This window comes from Martes martes (genome assembly GCF_963455335.1).
Source record: "Martes martes genome assembly, chromosome: 1".
In the NCBI taxonomy this organism is placed as follows: Eukaryota; Metazoa; Chordata; class Mammalia; order Carnivora; family Mustelidae; genus Martes; species Martes martes.
The window spans coordinates 45,185,647-45,205,396 of record NC_137888.1 but is presented as its reverse complement, the minus strand read 5'-3'; the positions used below and the strand labels follow the sequence as shown (position 1 = coordinate 45,205,396).

Here is a 19,750-nt window from a genome sequence, read left to right as displayed (position 1 = left end):
TTTTTTTCTCTAGCTTAATTTATTATAAAAATACACTGCATAGTACATAAAATGTACAAAATATGTTTTACTCAACTGTTATGTTTAGTGAGGCTTCTAAGCAGCAGTAGACTGTTAGTAGTTAGGTTTGGGGGACTGGAAGTTTCTATGTAGATTTCCAACAACACCAGGGCCAGCACTCCTAACCCCTACATTATTCAAGGGTCAACTGTGTGAGTATTTTTATCAGGATTTTTAATGTTCTGAGTCCTAAATTTAATTAATATTTAAACAAAGGAATGCATTCAATGAACAATGATACATACCAGGTATAATTTATAACTATTTTCATTTTGCTGTTATGATGAAATAACTTTGGCACATGATAGACTATGACTAAGTCTCTTCAGTGTTTGAAGCTATTACAATGTCATATATAGGAAGCATAGAAATTCAAGAGTATTGCTTCCTGCACAGAATATATGCTGCATATATAAAATGACAATGTCTCTTCAGATTTTGAAACACACCTATCCAAAATATACACCCAACCATCCTCTTAAAAAGAAAAGTTTAATTTTCATTTCCAAATTCTTATTTCACCAGTATGCCATTCCATTGGCTTCACCATCTTTTTATTTGTCCTAGTCAGGCTTTTTAAGCCCTACCAGACAGGTCCAACACTAGCTTATTTTTTTCTTTTTCTAGTCATGTTTTAGTCTACCTAAAGCCACACAGAATACTTATATCGTAAAACTTATATTGTAAAACTCAGAAAGATGCTTTTAAGTGTTTTAAAATCCACTAAAAATTCTCAACAGTCCAGTGTGGTTACAATTTTTAGAAAAAACATTTTTATTTCTAAGAAAAATTTTAAAAAGAAAAGAATTAGGTTTAAATATACATGGTTTTTATAGCACGATAGAAAATTATCCATGATAATTTTAAAAAATTTTAAATAATGTTATAGAAGAATATATATATAATCTCATATTTGTTATTTTAAAAAGAACTTAATTATGTAGGGGAACCTGGGTGGCTCAATCAGTTAAACGTTTGCCTTTAGCTCAGGTCTTGAGCCCAGGGCCCTGGGATATAGCCCTGCATCATGCTCCCTGCTCTGTGAGGAGTCTGTTCTCCCTCTCCCTCTTCCACTCCCTCTGTTTGTTCTCTCTCACTCTCTTTCTGTCAAATAAATAAATAAAATCTTTTTTTTAAAGGATTTTTATATATGGTTTTTGAAGTCCAGAAAGATTAACAATTGATACTTCTGAGAGTTGAGTATAGAGTGGCGATATTTTCAATTTTATTTCAACATGTCTGTATTTTTAAATTGTTACAACATATACATTTTTTTCTTTTTTTTTAAGATTTTATTTATTTGACATATGGAGATCACAAGTAAGCAGAGAGGCAGGCAGAGAGAGAGGAGGAAGCAGGCTCCCCACCAAGCAGAGAGTCCAATGTGGGGCTCAATCCCAGGACCCTGGGATCATGACCTGAGCCGAAGGCAGAGGCTTATAACCCACTGAGCCACCCAGGCGCCCCCAACATATACATTTTTAATAAGAAAGATTGAAATGTGTTTTAAGACTATAAAAATATAAGAGTAAAGCATTTTGGAAGTTGTAGTCAAATATCGTTTTTTTAAGATTTTATTTATTTATTTATTTATTTGAGAGAGAAAGAGTGGGAGTGCGAAGGGCAGAGGGAGAGGGAGAGAGTCTTAAGCAGACTCCTCACTGAGTGTGGAACCCCACATGGAGCTTGATCTCATAACCCTGAGATCATGACCTGAGCTGAAACCAAGAATGGGATGCTTAACCAACTGCACCACCCAGGTACCTCCAAATATCAAGTTATTAATCATATATGTGTTTATTCAATGATGCTTAGGTTTCAGAAAGATTAACACTTAGAAATTTATTTTAGCTTACAAGTATAGGATAGTTCTGCCTCACATTATCCACGAATTATTAAATATGGTCTCTTGAGACCTAATCCCAAATGTTTTTCTTGGATTAGTATCCTGTTTGAACATATGAGCTTCATCAGAAATAATCTGTTTATATTTTATCTTCATCCTAGCATTATAACAACCCCCATAACCTCTGTATGGTTATACAGCTATACAGAAAAACTGCACTTCTGGTTCTGGTTAGAAGAGCCAGAAATAGAGTTATAATTATACAACTTTAGTTTCCATTTGATAGCTGAACCATCAGTTCCCACTTTTTCCTTGGCATCTTTACCACCTCCTGAGAATATTAACAAGCAGGGGAGGGCTTCTGCCCTCTCTTGACTTTCAATGTCCCTCACAATCATGCACTATAAATTTACAAAGAAAAACAAAAATGACTCCTGCCCCTAAAGAATGCATTGATAATTACTCTTTATTGCAGCATAACATAGTGGCTAAAAGTTCAAGTTTTGGAGATGCACTGCATGAGTTCAAATCCCGCCCCTGCCACTTACTAGAAATGTAGGCAAGTTGCTTAGTCTCCCTAAGCCTCAATGTCTTCATCTTTAAATTGGTTTTATAACACTCTCTACCTCATGGAGTTGTGAAGATACGTGATTTAATACATTTAAATAATTTAGAATACTGTATGCCATAAATACCTTTGAATACTGTCTGCCGTATGGTAAGTGCTCAGGAAATATTAGCTAGTATAGCTAGTATTAGCTCATCACTGTTTTCATCAACAACATCACCAGGATCCTTTCCAAACAGAATGCGGCCTTTAGTGTCACAGGCCATTGAAGGTGACAGTCTCCACATATAAAAACCTTCTCGAACATTGTCTTGAGACTGACTCCTCAGTCACTTCCCCTCTCTTGCATTTTCCTGGCTGCCAACTCTCTAGCCTTCTTCTCCCTTTCATAAACTCCTCTTCTTTCTACCATGCAGCAACCTGGTGGAGTCTGATAGGCCGTTCCGCCCAAAATGTGGTTCAGATGTCAAAATTGATGATGCCACACACATAGCAAAAGGGTAAAAAAGAGATTTATTACACACATTATGCGGTTTTCTAGAGAGAGCAGGGTAGGCTCCCAAGTAGGTCTGAAAATGGCTTGAGAAAATGGGGAGGGGTGACTGGTTTGGGGTTTTATGGTGGTTAGAGGGTGGGGCTAGGTGATGTCTCCCTTGCATGGTTTGAACTTCCCATGCATGCCAAAAGAGAGAGCACCCAGCTTTCTTATTGGTTTGCCCAGATGTGGGACAGAATGGGGAGGGAAAGTAGGGCTTGGGAGATACAAGAAATCAAATATCAAAAGTAGAGTCAGACTCTTTATCACACGATCCAAAATGAGGGTTCCACATCTTTTCAAGGCAGCACCACCTTTCCTGGTGGTGGAGAGAGCTCTTCCTGGCCCATAGCTTCAACCACAATACCATCCCTAGTCTCCCCTGCCCTGAAGAACCACACAACAGAACAGGATTTCTCCTGCTCGGTTGACAAAAACAAAGTTATTATTCAGAAAATTATGAACAAAGAAAGGACCCTGTTACCAAAATTTCATTCATAGTTAAAACCATATAAACTAACAGTGTCTTTCTTTATGAAATTCTTCCACAACTTTTCCTTATCTCCTTTAATCTCATGATAATTATATGAAAGTGTAATATCAGGGAGGCTGTTATCCCACTCTACAGCTATAATCAAAATTCTCAGCTGCACACAATAATGGAGTAGGACTGTAACATGGGTAATATTAGACAATGAATAGTTCAAAAAATAATGTATATTCTGACTTTACAATGCACTATGTAATGTGTCGTTTATTTCCCTTGGGAATGAAATTTTTTGCTATTCCTGGAACATATATATATCAACTGATGGTGAGAGAGAACTCCAGAACAGATAGGGACAAGAAGGGTCATCAGCATGTAACTGAGAATAGAATACTAAGAAGAGAGTCTGCCAGTTCAGGGTGGGTTCGCTGGACTTATGTTTTGGGCTGAATGCCTAAATAGTGACCTGATCCATCTAATAAGTGTGCCATCTTGAGTTTCCTAAGAAATTGCTATTGAGACTGGTACAAAATGTTCTCTAAACCCTTTTGCAATGCTCGTGATTTTGCTTTATAAGGACCTATAGTCCTTGTTTTTTTGGCTTTACACTTCCTTCCAGCCAGTGTGAAAAAGGAAACCTGAAAAAAAGTGTATGGATGTGACCGTAATTATTCCTTCTGATCAGCATGAATCAATCGATATTACCAACATGAGTTTATATAATTCCAACCAGAAGCAAAGAAACATCATCATTTGATGACTTTTTTCAGATTTATTATAGATGAATTAATGGTACCCACCAGTGTCTGAAATAATACCGTTTACAGATATTCCTTTCACCCACTCCCATTATGAATCCGTTGCTATCTAGATTCCAACTTGGAATCCAATGACTCAGTAGCTACTGTGAATCTTTTCCTTCAGATAAAATGTTCCCTTTCATTCGTTAAAGCTAATAAATGGTTTATTGGCTATTGCCCCAGTCATTAGTCATGTATTGAAGACTTGCCCACTTGCAGAAACAATGCAAACACAATATATTTTGGAGAAAGGTTTTTAAAGGCCATTCCACAAAATATAATTACCAGTCACTCCTGAATAACAGCTATGAAATTTAAGGGGAATCTTCGAATCACAAAACTAAGCAGACTACAGGTCAGTTCAACAAACACTGATGGAGCGACAGGCTCAAGCCCTGTCCTCCTGCTGGGTAAACAAGGGTGAGTGTGTTCAGTTCCATGTTCCCTTAGAGCTTAGAGTTTAAAGAAGCATGTGATTTCACTTAGTGTGATGTTTACACTGGGACACCTGTTCTAAGGAAAACTCTGGCTTTTTCTCATAGGTTGGTACAATAGGCTTTTCATCAACTTTGTGCTAAGGAGGCATATTTTCTTCTTCGTGCTGCAAACCTATTTTCCAGCTATGCTGATGGTGATGCTTTCGTGGGTTTCATTTTGGATTGACCAGAGAGCTGTCCCTGCAAGAGTTTCCCTGGGTAAGTGTCTTTGTGAAATGTTAATATCAGAGAAAGTTCCAGAAGATTTAAAAAAAAAAAAATGGAGAGGAAAAGAGTCATGGTTTAGTAGGTGTGGTTAGAGACACGCATTCAGGTTACAACGTTTATCTTCACAACCTCAGGGGCAAACTGTAATTGGACTCTTTCCTTGGGAACTGAGGCATTAGGTATGAAGCCTGCACCAGCTGACCAAAAGGGAAACAATAAGGTGAAATTATGAAACTACACAGCATAAACAGCCTCACTTTAGAAACCTATCTCCTCACTTTCAAGGAAACCTCCTTATCCTTGCCCGAACCCACTTCACTTTGTGTGACAAACCTTTGCATCCTAAAAAAAAGAACCTTCAAACTAACTTACACTGTACTATTGGTATTTTAATACATGAGTTCTTGGGTAGGGGGCAATGTTAATTAGACATCGGGGCTTAACCTAAACACCAAAAATCAGAACCAACCACAGTGAAGTTCCAGTTACTGTGGCTCTTTACTTGGCAAGAGATTCAGGGGCCGGGGTGGGAGGGAGACATCGCCAGCTTCATTAAGTCATCACACAGGTATGATTATCTACTCCATCTAGCATGCCACGTGCCACTGTCACACATACTGATTTATGGGAACGATTTCAGGCCCGCTTAGTGGTGACTGAGCTCTTATAATGTGGAAGATGCCTGGCTAAGCACTTCGATAACCTGTCACTGAATCAGAACCCAAGAGTCAATCCCACTTGCCTTCTCAGTTGTTTAAGGGCAGAGCTCCCTCATTTCAGCTGATTTTGTTCTTTGACCTGTAATGCTCTACCCAGACAGAAGATTGTTATAAGTGCTTCCCAATCATTGTAATTATCACACAATTCATTCCAGAAAGGGTGATTTCTAAGCTAATGTTCACAAATTATATGCATACTTCAAAAGATCATTTGAAAGACATAAATTGTCATTAATATTAATAATTTGTTCACCTCTTTCCCCTATTAAAAGCTTCAATCTATAAGCACTTGAGGCTTGACTATCTTCATGGGAAAAAATACCACCTGAATGAGTAATTAAATTATTGCGGCTGGGCCTTCACATCGGAGCAGTCGCGCCCTGACCTCACTACACAGTGGGGCAGGGGAGAGCTGCACAGGAGATGAGAGGCACATTTCCAGCCCTCAAGACAGAATGAGAAAGACGTTCAGTCTCTAAAGGTTTATGAACATGATTTTCAATCAGATTCGTGAAGCCGACGGCTCAGCTCCTACACTTTGAAAACGACAAGTAATAAAAGCTGGTTCCAGGGCGGGCTGGGGAGAATGGAGAACACTGAAGTGCCTTTAAGTCGCCCCTGAAATTCTATGCTTGTTGCATCTACATCTGATTCCCTAAGGTGTTGGGAAATTGCTATGCAGATTTATGTAAAATAATATATAAATCAGAACTGTCTCTCTCCCCTCTTAATAAAGGGAACTATAGTATTCCTATTCCACTGCTATCCTCTCAGGCTTTTGGTTCCTAACACCCTCAAGTTTTTTCAAAGATATTTTGTGCTCTGGGGGCACCTGGGTGTCTCAGTCTGTTAAGCATCTGACTCTTGATTTCAGCTCAAGTCATGAGATCAAGCCCTACGTCAAGCTCTGTGCTGGGCCTGGAGCCTGCTAAAGATTTTCTCTCTCCCTTTCCCTTCCCCTCAATGTTCTCTCTCTCTCTCTCTGTGTCTCGCTCTTAGAAAAATAAAATAAGATAAAGATATTTTGCACTCTGCTTTACTAGCTGTTTCCAAATACTGGGCCACCTGATCCTCCAGAAATTCCTTCTAACTGTCTATCTCATTTGCCTTTTCTCAGTTGTTTCCCCTTCATCACACCCTGAGGTATTTAACACTATTAAGCCTCCTCACCAAATTCAGAACCAAGGGTAGTGGTCAAAACCCCTGCCTCCTCTTTCTCATGTGCAAAATGAGATGATTAATACAGCCTTCTAAGGTCACTTATTACAGAATAAGCCTTCTGAAATGAATGGGAGCACTCGTCTCAATGGCCTGGCCCATAGTGTTTGATAAAACTAAACAAACAAGCAGTAAATTTGTTTGCAGTACTCTGCGCTAGCCTACGTTTTTTCCTCTTTTAGACTTTTCTTTCACTTGTCTTCCTTGCACTCCTTGAGTCTGGGATAACTCCCTCCCAAGGTTTTGCTTGCTTTTGATTCTCTCATCAAGTGGAACAAGCCTCTTGTTTCTGACTACTGTCTCTACGGGAAAAAAAGGAAAAAAATCCCAAATCTAAGTCTTTGTCTCAGATCCTTCTCTCAGGTTCCAGATAGTATTCCCAGCTGCCTGCTGCACTTCATCTCCAGGTACTGCAAGCACTCCACATTTTCAAAACCCAGCAGGTTATTATTGCCCCCTCCACCATCCCTGCCCTAACTCCATTTTTTCCTCTTGGTTTTTCTTGCTCTTTTAAGGGCTCCCAAGGTGTTGAATCTTTCATATTTGGATCCTCAATTTCCTTCTTAGTCTTTAGCAGTCATTCTTAGGTATTATCAGGAACCCCAGAGAGCTTTAGTTTTTGTGGGTTATGTCTATCATTATTAGCCATGTTGGATATTCAAACAGAATTTTTTTAAAATATGTGTTAGTCTATTTAAAATAACAATAATCATCTCATTACAAGTTAACACATTCTATGAAAAATAACTTTTTTCTAAAACAAAAAAATTAGTGAGAGGAGAATTATTATTGTACATCTTTGCAGATCTTTAATATCTGGCCTTCTGGAGAGCAGTTGGATTCTCATCTCTGCTTCTTCAATCTGTTGTAAAAGTTTCAGTTGAAATACAGGGGAAAAAAACTGGCCTTGCTCAGATATGTGGTTGGAGAAAAAAAAGCCATATTTCAATAGTGTTTTCCAGTAATTGTGCATAGTCTTCCTTGACACTGTACCAAAACTCAGCAAGTGACAGTTTCATAAAGGTTAGTTACAGTGTGGAATCTGAAACCATATCAATGAATTTTTTTCTATTCTATTAGATTAAAATGCATTGATCTACCTTGCATTTTGACTGGATCTTTTTACCTAGGCATCAATCATTTGAAAACTATTAGTGCACTGAACTATATCTTCCCAAAGCTCACGTAATTCACTATACAATGTCAAAAAATCACATTTGGGGCATCTGGGAGGGTCAGTCAGCTAAGCATCCAATTCTTTATTTTGGCTTAGGTCATGATCTCAGAGCCCTGTGTTGGGCTCTGTGCTCAATGGGGAGTCTGCTTGACATTCTCTCTCTCCCTCTCCCTTTGCCCCTCCCTCTGCTCACACTAAATAAATAAGTAAAATCTTCTAAAAAGTCACATTCATTAATGTCACCATTAATCTCGTGAAAAAGTATTTGAGTATTGGGAAGCTCTCAAGCTTATAGTGATGGATATGTATTTAACATCATTCGAGTTTTTATTTGAAAGCTCAAATTTTATTATTAGATAACAAATATCAGGGTTGTTTTACTTCAAGTGAGAGGCTTACATTACTCAGTTTTGAGAAATGTCTGCCAGATACCCAAATCTGGACAACCATAATTTGTCTGTGAGTTGTTACTTTAAGTGAAAGTGGTGCTCCATTTTTCAAAATGTCTGGTGTTCAGTGTGTAACTCAATGGCCTGAGTCCTTTTCCTCCAGATAGCCATTGCTCTTTGGTATGCAAAAGTGCCTTCTATATATCTCTCATTTCATCAACCAGAATATTAAGAAGGCATATACACAAGGGTTATAATGTAATAAAATTAACAGCTTTTCCTGATTTTTTTTATTGTGATGCTAAAAGCTAAAGAACACAGTGACTGTTAGAGTAGTTGGGTGCTTCTGCCTTAATTCATGTGAAGGCAACAATAGCTTTTCCCACCAGTGCTTCACACCATTGCAAATATCAACATAATGAAAAAGGTAAATAATATCTTAGTGTGAAACCCATCTTCACTACACAGACCCTCTGAAAATGTCTTGGAGAGCCCAAAGGGCCCACTGACCACACTTTGAGAACTATGGCTATAAGGTATCTAAATCTTCAGAGTCAGCCTTCTTAATAATATCCTTGTGTTTTCTTTCCCATTCCTCTTGCCTTGACCAGACCTGGGACCCTTGTTAATTTTCCCTAAATTCCTCTAACCTCTACCTACCCAGGGTCATCTTGCAAGGCTGTGAAATCTGACCCAGATGGAAGTAGGGAGCAGAACGTCCAGCCCAAGCTCCATGGAACATGGTTTGGGGTGACATCCTTCAGAAAAAGCGGGTGATATCCTCCAAAAAATTTATTAATTTGCACAAAGCTGTAGTCTGGGCTTGTAAAGGCCTTACAGTTGCTTATTTCATTTCCTACTCTTATGCAATTCAACCCTACTACCAGAGTAATATCTCAGAACTCAACTGTGATCACAATACTCTCATCTCAAATGCCATTGGAATAAATACTCTCAGTTTGGAATCCAAGGTGTCACTTGAAAGTTGCCAAATGAAATAAGGGACACTTGGTTAAATTTGAGTTTTAGACGAGGATCAAATAATGTTTTATAAAAGTATATCCTAAATATTGCATGGGATATACTTATACTAAAACATTATTTGTTGTTTATCTGAAATGCAGATATAACTAAGTGTCTTGTATTTTTATTTGCTACATCTTCAACCATATTCCTGCCCCAGTACAGTTGCCCTAAGCTTCAACCAGTTTGAATATTCAGTGTTCTCAAACAGCTACCCATGCCTAACTGCTTATCTTCCTGACAGTACTTTGGTACCTTTATTCTTGTTCTTACTCTACCTAGGATGCTCTCTACACCTATCGTTCTCTGTCAAACTCTTGCCATTTCTCAAGCCACAAGCTTTTACTAATAGCTCCAGGCAGACATGGTGTCTCCCATATTTGAACCACATGGTGCTTTGTATCTCTCCTAAGGTATCTCTTCTAAGGTATCTCCTAAGGTATCTAAGGTATCTTAGGTATCTCCTAAGGTATCTCTTCTACTTCCTCTATTTTGTATGTATCCATGGAGTGCCTTGGTAGCTTATCTTGTGTCCTCTATTAGAAGGTGGATTCCTTAAGGACAAGGATCATTATAACCATCTTTTTTGTTCCTAGGTGACTAACACAATACTCTGCACATATTTGTGCTCAATACATAGTTGTTAAATTGCCAATGTGTAGCCCACCATGTTTTTAGTTAACTATATTTTAGTTACTAACTGAAAACAATGATGATTCATTGCTGGCTAAGACCTTTCCACATTTGGACTCATTTGTGAATTAAGGATGAATCATTTGCTGGTTAAAATCCTTTCACAGTTGTCATGTTTCAAATGAAAAACGATAGAGGCTAAACAGCATGGAAGTAACCCTTGTGACTTAAGACATAATAGCTACCATAACTTGGAATGTGGGATGGGTTAAAATACTAATCTATCTTTCTGTTTGATTTGGTGTAGAGAGGAAGTGAGACTATTAGAAAGCTGTCCAATGATGTCCTAACCCTCATGGAAGGATGAGTAATATTGTACTTTCATCTCTTCCTCTATGTCCTTCCTTTTCTTGCCTCCATTTTTCTCATTTGGCCCCCCTGCATGGGGTATGCCATCTGTGTACAGCATATTATATCTTGGGGTCATTTACCAGGAAACAGACAACTAAAGTGTTCAGGCATGTCATCACTGATAAAGAAAAATGTCTCCTAACAGGGAATATAACATATAACTGAAAAAGTAAGTACTTAGGAGCAATTCATTTAACCATCATAGAGGTTACCAGAATTCCAGGCACTGGACTCTGGCACCACCTTCGTGGGATAATGGTTGTGGTTTTTGGCCATAGAGTGGTGGTGGTAGGATATCCAGCCTGCCTTTCTTTCTCTCACATCACTTAATATTTTCTTTCTGCTTAGGCTTACACGGAAAGTGTTTTTACTCATTTAAAGGCGAATGTAGATACCTATCCCTTCAAAAGAGCTACCCACAACACAACTACTGAAGGGATGAACTGACTCAGTAGTTCTACAAGTCATGCATACATGCCCTACTATCATCACACCAGCCAATGAACCTCTCCTTCATATATGGCCCAAAATGGCCAATGAAACACAAAAAGGAGTAACTTTTGACAGACCAAAGGGTTTTGTAGGGCCCTAAACGTGTCCTTAAGAGTTAATACAGTGAAACACTGTGGGCTAGGGGAGTTGAGTCCCATGTACCAGACTAAATATAGTGTCCTAACATTTTCCTGACCATGCCCAGCAATATCAGTAGGTGAGAAAATAATTTTCTAATTCCAGCATAGAAACTTTATTTGACTAAATGGTCACTTTATATATTTAAAATGCCTTTACTAGGATGTTAACTTTAATGGATTTGAAAGGAATACATTTTGTTAAGATTAATGTATTTCTAAGGAGTGGCTCAAGATGTAAGTGTGTTTAATTAGTAGCTGTAATACTCCTGACTCAAATTCTTTTGCCTTAAGAATTTATATATCAGCTTTCTCATCCTTTACTTGCAAACTCAAAAAAGCCCTCCTCCCCACTCTCATTTTTTTTATTGCTCATTTTAAACAAGGAAAATCTAAGATATTGGTTTCAAAAGAAATAAAGCTATGGCAAATTAGCTGCACTTACCCTTTGAAGGAAAATGACTGATAGTTACTGCTCTCTGGCAAAAAAATAGATAATGCAGTTTCCTTTACTGGCCCCATAATCATCAATTTAAAATGCATGACAATACCTGCCTGGCATATATACTCACATGTTTGTTCTAAATCCTTATTTTGTCCATTAAGCCGCATGTTACTGTCCATTGAAAAAAATCAAGTTCTATCTTAGAAGACCAGTAAGAAAAGACACTGAAAATTTTTTGAACTAATAAGGAAAGCTACTGAATATGAATGTTAATGTAGGATTCAGTTTTACCAGTAGTGTCTTGAAAAGAGTGAGACTTTTAGCTTTTTGAAAAACACAAAGTACCTTCACACTTCCTGACATAATTTCTACCCTGTTTTGTTTTGCTTTTTAAGATTCTATTTATTTATTTTGAGAGAGAGAGAGAGCATGAGCAGGGGCGGGGCACAGAGGGAGAAGGAGAATATCTCAAACAGACTCCACACTGAGTGCAAAGCCCAATGTGGGGTTCGATCTCATGATCTTGAGGTCATGACTTAAACCAAAAACAAGAGTCGGACACTTAACTGACTGAGCCACCCAGGTACCCCTTTACCCTCAGGTGTGTAGTGTCTTCTCTCAGAGATGCTTCATGTAAAGAGATTGGTTTATAACCTTTTTTTAAAAAGGTTTTATTTATTTATCTTAGAGAAAGAGAGAATGAGAGTGAGTGGGGAGAGGGGCAGAGGCAGAAGGAGAGAATCTTAAGCAGACTGTGCTGAGGGCAGAGCATGAGATGGGGCTCAATCCCACAACCCTGAGATCATGACCCCTGTGGACATCAAGAGTGAGATGCTCAACCAACGGTTGAGGCACCCAGGTGCCCTGAGATTGGTTTATAAGACTGAAAACAAAAAGAGATTCCCTTTACAGATCTAGAATAAGAGGCAGCAGCTTTGCCTGTAAAAAGTATGGGTTCTACATTCAAACAGAAATGTTCCGATCCTGCTCCTGACAAAACTTAGGCCAGTTACTTACCCACTCCCAGCTCACATTTTTTTCTGCAACGTGTGGCTAATATTTACCTAGGTGGTGGGTAAACATTCAATAAAGGCAAGGAAGCTTTATTTAATCATCTTGGCTTCAGCTACTTGTACACCTGTAATGGGAATAAAAAAATTCACATCTCCACGCTTACGTAGCAAGGACTGCAAACAGCATCCCCCAATACTCGGACTCTGGATATTACAGTTGTTGGGGAAGCCTGGGACTCAGTGAGACCGTGGCCTGCATTCAGTGGTATGAGCTACAATGGCACTCAGGTGTCTTCTCCCGGAGTTCAAACCAGTGTGAAGGTGAGATCCCCCCCACCTCCTGTGGTAACTGCCAAATTGCCACATCGTGTTTGGTCTGGATCATACAAACACAAAAACTTAATTTGAAATTGAATAGCTCTGTAGATTCATCATTGTCTTTGATATGGGCTCCCTCAGACAAGAACCTTGAAGAATTATTGTACAAAGGGTAGAAATGCGTTGGTGAAAGCTGTCTACATGCTGTGTCTGTACATTTAGGAGTAAATCACGGCGTTCTTCCTGCTGTTTGGGACTCTGTCTGTTGACATTAAAATGTCCTCACAACTTATAAAAATCATTAAGGACTCCATTTGTGCCTCCCTGGTGGGAAGTTAGGAAATAAAGCCATGCCAGCTAGTGTACATTTCAAATATTTACAATACTGTACTTTCTCTCCAGGCAGCACTCTCGCAGCAACCCTCTGAGAAATTAGTGCAGACACAGACTAGCCCTCCCCCAGGCCAGCATTTTATTAAGGAAATCTCGGAGTCAGTCTTTCTCCATTGTCCCCCAGAACGCTGATATCATCACCTCTGTAGCTTATGCCTGAGAATAAAGAAAGGAAAGGACGGGAGAAAGGGAGGGGGAAGGAGAAAGAAAGGTGGGGGGGGGGAGTAACTGGCATTTCACAGGTTCATGGTAAGTATTTACACTGAACTGAGTCTCCGCCAGCACACTTCATTCTAAATCTCAATTGAACTATAGTTTCAGTAATGAAGGACAACATAATAGCAATACTGATGGCTCGTAAGTATTCTATTCGAAAGAAAAATATGAAACATGACAAGATCACTCCCTGATGAATGAAAGATAAAAGACTGACTCAAAGACAATTTCTTTAACAGGAAAAGTGTAAAATGATGGGAAAAGGTAGTAGGAAAGGCTTTAGAATTTGTTTCTCCGGAGATTTTTAAAATTGAACACATTTTTATTTTTCTGGGTTGGTTTAAAGAGGCCCAGCGGAAACAAAGGAATGCATCCTTAGAGATATGTATGAGCCTGTGAAGTCTTTCCATGGAGGGAAGGAAACACTACGGATAGTTGGGGTAAGGGCAAGAAAAAGATAGAAAGACAGATCCAAGGAGAGCTTCTTGCTTGGGCTCATGCTGTGTATGAGGGTAACGTGCAGGGATTCCTCCCCCCATCCCAACCTTGCTCACCAGATATTGTGGGCAAATACATCCACTGGTATAATCCAGCACCAGATCCCAGAACGGAATGGTTATGTCTCTGACCTTGTCGCTACTCTCCAATGGCAGGAATCACGACGGTGCTGACTATGTCCACCATCATCTCTGGCATGAGCCCCTCCATGCCCCAGGTGTCCTACATCAAGGCCGTGGACGTGTACCTGTGGGTCAGCTCCCTGTTTGTGTTCCTGTCAGTCATTGAGTATGCAGCTGTGAACTACCTCACCACCATGGAAGAGCAGAAACATTCCAACAAGACAGGGAAGGTACTGCCTGGCTTTTGGAATATGAAAAAGACTCTCTTTACCTATAATCCCCTCCTGACAGTGTCGTAGGCCCTTGTATTAAGTCTCCATGCCTTGGCCAGATACAAGTTTACAGGATTTAATATTGAACCTTATTCTGTCTGTGCTGGCTGCTTTCCTCAGCATCCTTACTCACCTTTGCCAGGAGTTTTTTTGTGTGAGGAATTTCTCTCAGTGTGCCCTCTCCATTGACTCTATCCTTTGAAGAGAAGTGTTGATGTGCAAACTATACCTTTCAAGTAGGTGATGACGATGATGACAATGATGAGAATAGCTACCATGTAATGTGAGTTTATTATGTATTGGTATCATACTAACCACCTACCATACAGTATGTCATTTAATTCTGAGTAACCCCAAGAGGTTATATCTTTCTATATCACCTTCATTTTACAGAGGAGAAATGGGAGCAGATAGGGAGTAACTCGGCCAAGGTCACACAGCGCAAGAGGAATCAGGATTTGTTTCTGGCTCTCTCTCATTCCAATGGCTGTGCTCTCAATTCCTAAATGATATATTTCTCTCCACCAGAGCTGGGATTTATGTTTCTCTTCTTGTCACTTGCGGGAGTGGTAGAACATAAAGAGAGGTTCTCCTCTCCAGAGGATACTGGGAATAAAAGGTGTCTTTTGGGTTCTAAATGTCATCACATGTTTCTTGAGCCATCGTTTAATAAATATGGGTAGATTGACATCTACCTGCTTCATTTCACAAAGGACTGGGGCACCAGTTAGCTGTTATTATGAGAACTGATATAAGATATAGTACTTCAGAAACCTAATTGATCATATCAATTTGTTTTTAGCCTACACTTGAGACTATGTGTGTGTGTGTGTGCATACACACAGATATGCACATAATTTTAATGTAATATATTCACATTGGTTTAAGAAATTCTTATATGCACAATTATACATGCCCAAAACATTATTTAATATTTGTTACACTTGTGGTGAAAGCATTTCTTACTTTTCAGAGTGTTTTATAGCCTCTTTTCAAATTAAACCTTCATATCAGCTCCAGGAGGTAGGCCTAGAGATTAGTATCTCTATTTTTAAAATGAAGCAGCAGAGTTTTAGTGAAGGAAAGTGATTTGCCAAAAGATTCACAGCCAAGAGAGAGGCAATTGCAATTCAGATCTCCTGTAATGCTACTTCATTCTTCTATTATATATCCTTTGAGTTAAATCTGTAATAGGGGCTGATTTTGCTTTATTGCTGACGCTTCCATTTCTTTTGTTGACAACGTGTGAGTATGTGTTCCTGACACATACATACCCACGGTGACAGCTTGGCAGGTGTGAGGAAACCAGGAACTTTTAGACAAGAATGCAGTAATGGGTGTGTACACATCACCTGGGATTTGTTCAGATTTTTGTTCAGGGTGTGGGATCAGTGAGTCTGCATTTCTAATGAGCCCCAGCTGCTGTTGATCCATTACCCACACTGCCAATAGTCATGATTTAGATAATCCATGAAGTAAAAAGCAACAGAGAAAAAATGTGTGATGAGGAAAAGAATTTTGTTGTTGTTCTGTTTCGTTTTATGTGGGAAGTGGTTAACTCAAGTAAGAGGCACTGTAGTAATCCAGGGCCACCTCTCTCTAGACTTTTGACTCCAAACTTGTCTACATCTCCCCACACCCACCAGCCACAGAGCCCATGTGTTCACACTACTGAATTTCCTTTTTCATTAGATGGGGTTGTACAAACTCTTCTTGTGTACCACTAAGAAGAAAGTCTTTTGAGTTAATAAGCATCATATGTTTTTGAAGATTTTTTTTTATTGGGGTAAAATCCATATAATGTAGAAGTTACTATCTTAACTGTCTGTAAGTAGTGTTAAGAATATTTACCTGGTTGTGCAAGCAATCTCCAGAACTTATTCATCTGACAAAACTGAAACACTATGGCATTACACAACTCCCCATTTTCCCCTTTCCCCAGCCTCTGGAAACTACTAGGCAGTACCTTCCCTGTCTTTACAAGGTGAGTCCTGAATTGAATTGAATATGTAGGTTTAGTACAGTGATGAAGTATTAGTGAGACCTCCTGGTCACATATCTAAGGCACTTCCTCCCCACTGCTTTATCAACAACAAAGGTGACATCATCCTCTGTGTCTGTTCCCTACATCTTTCTCTCTCTAAAACTCAGGTATAGAGGAGAGAAGTATCACTGGTTATCCCCCAAAACTATAGACATGTCTTTCTACCCTGCGCCTCACCAGGGCATTCTACCCCTTTAACCATTTCTCATCTCAGACAGCCAGTCCCACTATCCTTGTTAAAACTGCTATTCTTGTTAAAACTGCCTGGGCACTCATTGCAATAAGAACTTAGCATTTGTGTCGCATTCTATAGTTTGCAAAAGTTTCATACCCATTTGTTACACCATTTACAACTGCCTTGTGAGATAAATAGGAGAGAAATGCCAATATTCTGAAAATTAAGAATGATGTTTAGGAGACAACCTAAAACACAGAGCTAGGAAGTAGTGGCGTTAGGTTTGGCATCACTTCTTCGGACTCCAAATCTTGTGCTCTTTCCTATTGCCCCACAAATAGAGGAATGGCAGGTAGGACTCTTCTTTGAGATAATTGCACCTTTGAAGGAGGTGGTTTCACTAGTGTGAAAAATTAAAGACCCATTCTAAAACTGTTTCTACTAGAACAACCAACTTACACATTTGTGGAAATTAGCACCTTACTGGTAAATTGTATACTCTAAGATTTAATCAGTTATATTATTGTTCTAAATTATCATAATGTCCAGTAGGATAAGCCTGCAGTGTTCTGGGTGACTATAGTGAAACCACTGAAGAGACTGTATTAGTTATTCTATCCTCAGATCCAGAGTTCAATGTATTAGTAATGTTATTTCTGCTCTCTGAAGTTAGTTTTTGAGTCTTGATCTATTTTCATTTTACTATGAGAAGTTTCTACGGCTAAAACAAAAAAAAAAAAAAAGGACAACATAACTTGAGTATGGGTCTTTGGTTAGTTTACTGACTACAAAAAAAATTCTCTGTCTCATTAATTCAGTAGAATATTGGGTTTTTAACTGCTATGAACCAAATACATGTCCTGGCAGAACTTACTCTGTAGCTCCAATTTGAATTCCGAATAATTTCATCCAGTGGTAGCCTGTTCATATTTGTTTGTTTCTTAACTTCACTATAGTTCAAGAAGTGATTCAATTTTCTCAGAAAGAAATTAGTAACAGCTGCTTTGTAGACACTGTTCTGTATCAGCAAGAACCAAGATCTCCTTTAAAGTAAAACCTTAAGGAAATATGGTAGTTCAGATTCAATCAGGCACTGGAGTTAGAAAGCACTGATAATTCTCTCCTGAAAAATAAGCCAGTTTCAAGTTGTTTAATTGGGCCATGACAGTATCATTTATAGGTACTTCCCAGCAAAAATGGGAAGACTTGGCCAATTTGCATTTAAAAAGAGCAGCTAAAGTAATTTCCATCCCCTACTCCAAATTTAAGCATAAACGGATCACCGGATGATATTGTTCTGGTTTTGGGCAAAAAAAAAAACCAAAAAACAAAAAAACCTACACTGACTGGGTGTATTGCTATGTTTTCTCTAAAGAGAAAAATATGTTGAAAAGCAAATCCAACTGGCTTATATTGCTCTTCTGATAAATCATATTCAATTTCAACTTAAACTTATGGCAAATAATTCATATGACTCAGAAACAAAGGGAAAACCTGAAACAGTATTCCTTTCTGGGGAAACATTTGAGTGTTCCAGTCTATCAGGCCAGAACTAAATTAGAAGACATTGACGTTATAATTGTGAAACATTTATTTGTATAATGTTCAAATATCTCTATAGAGATAATAATAAACCTTGCTAAATCCTTATTAAAAACAAATCTCTATGATGATGTTTTCCATTTATTATTAAAATGACTTTTAGCCAGATACCAAAAACAAAACTGGAATTCTATTCTCTAAAATAAGCAAAACATTCTTAGCATTTCTTGGAACTATTTTAAAAATCTAATTGTTTAGACTTTTACTGTAATTCCTACGTACAGAACCATATTCATGACTTACTAACAAAAGTCTTTTTGTCAGCCTTCTGGAATGTATAATATTGATAGAGTTCAAGCCATGGCCTTCGATGGTTGTTACCATGACAGCAAGACTGAAATGGACCAGACTTCCTTTTCTCTACACTCAGAAGAGGACTCCGTACAAGAAAGATCCACAGGCAGTCCCAGCACAAATTCATCTCAGATAAAGAGAAGGCAATGCTTAGGAGAGGATGTTGGTAGAATCATTCTGGAGAATAACCATGTCATCGACACATATTCAAGGATTTTTTTCCCCATTGTGTATATTATATTTAATTTGTTTTATTGGGGTATATATGTGTGAGGAGAAATTCCCAATATATAATACTTGTTTGGGAACAGATTATGTTAAAAAAAAACAACAGCAACAAACAATTCTTCACTATCAGTTTGACAGTACTAGACTAAACTGGGAGTCAGCCAGTCAAGTCTCCTGGATTACAAAAGATTTGAAAGTTGACTGGTTTACATCTAGGCAAGAGTTTAAGGTCCCAGAAGAATTTGACTCCATATATAAGAGTCACAGGCGTGCACATGACAGAAAAACAATTTCCATAAGGAAGGACTTTGTAACTACATCTCCTAGATCTTCCTTGCTTTATAAATATAAACTTTGTATTTACCTAAGGAATAAAGCTATGACAATAATTTGAGAAACATTTATTCCTTAGTGCTAGTCAAGTACCAGATTTCCTAACAGAGTTGAACCCTTGTAAGGAAGAACATGAGCATCAAGGTGGTACTATGGATACTCTGGACAGCTGAGATGCCCATGAAGAACCACCCTGTGTGTCTCCAACCAAGTCTTTTATCTTATTTCAGTATTATGTTTTATATATTGTTGACTCCAAGAGCAGAAAATCTAAACTTTGCTCCTATCCTAGTATTAAATTAATACATCAATCTTCAATAATAGGACCTTACATTTTGTAGTTGAGTTATAGTTTTATAGCTTTGGGGAGGCATTTAATTAAGTAGTTACTATATTCACCAAATATTTATTGACCTCCCACCTGTGCCAGACACTTTATTAGGTGTTATGTAGTTTAAAAAAAATACAAAATGACGTTCCTGCTGTCAGTGAATACTCAGCCTATCAGCAATAGTGAACTGGTAGCTTTCATAAATAATAAATGCAATAGCTGTAAAAGTAGAGGTTTATACACTATACTGAGTTCTGAAAAGCAGAT

At 38.4% G+C, this 19,750-nt stretch overlaps 1 protein-coding gene across 1 annotated transcript in view; it reads left to right on the top strand.

The window, feature by feature from the left end:
* Positions 1-18,864, top strand: part of GABRR3 (gamma-aminobutyric acid type A receptor subunit rho3) — a gene marked incomplete at its 3' end in the record, with an annotated part of 35,840 nt that extends 16,976 nt beyond the window's left edge. Inside the window, exons 6-8 of the mRNA XM_080803581.1 lie at positions 4,839-4,991; positions 14,238-14,434; positions 18,562-18,864. Of these exons, the coding sequence (XP_080659707.1) occupies positions 4,839-4,991; positions 14,238-14,434; positions 18,562-18,864 (653 nt within the window). The remainder of the gene's footprint in view (positions 1-4,838; positions 4,992-14,237; positions 14,435-18,561) is intronic.
* Between the last annotated feature and the right edge of the window lie 886 nt (positions 18,865-19,750).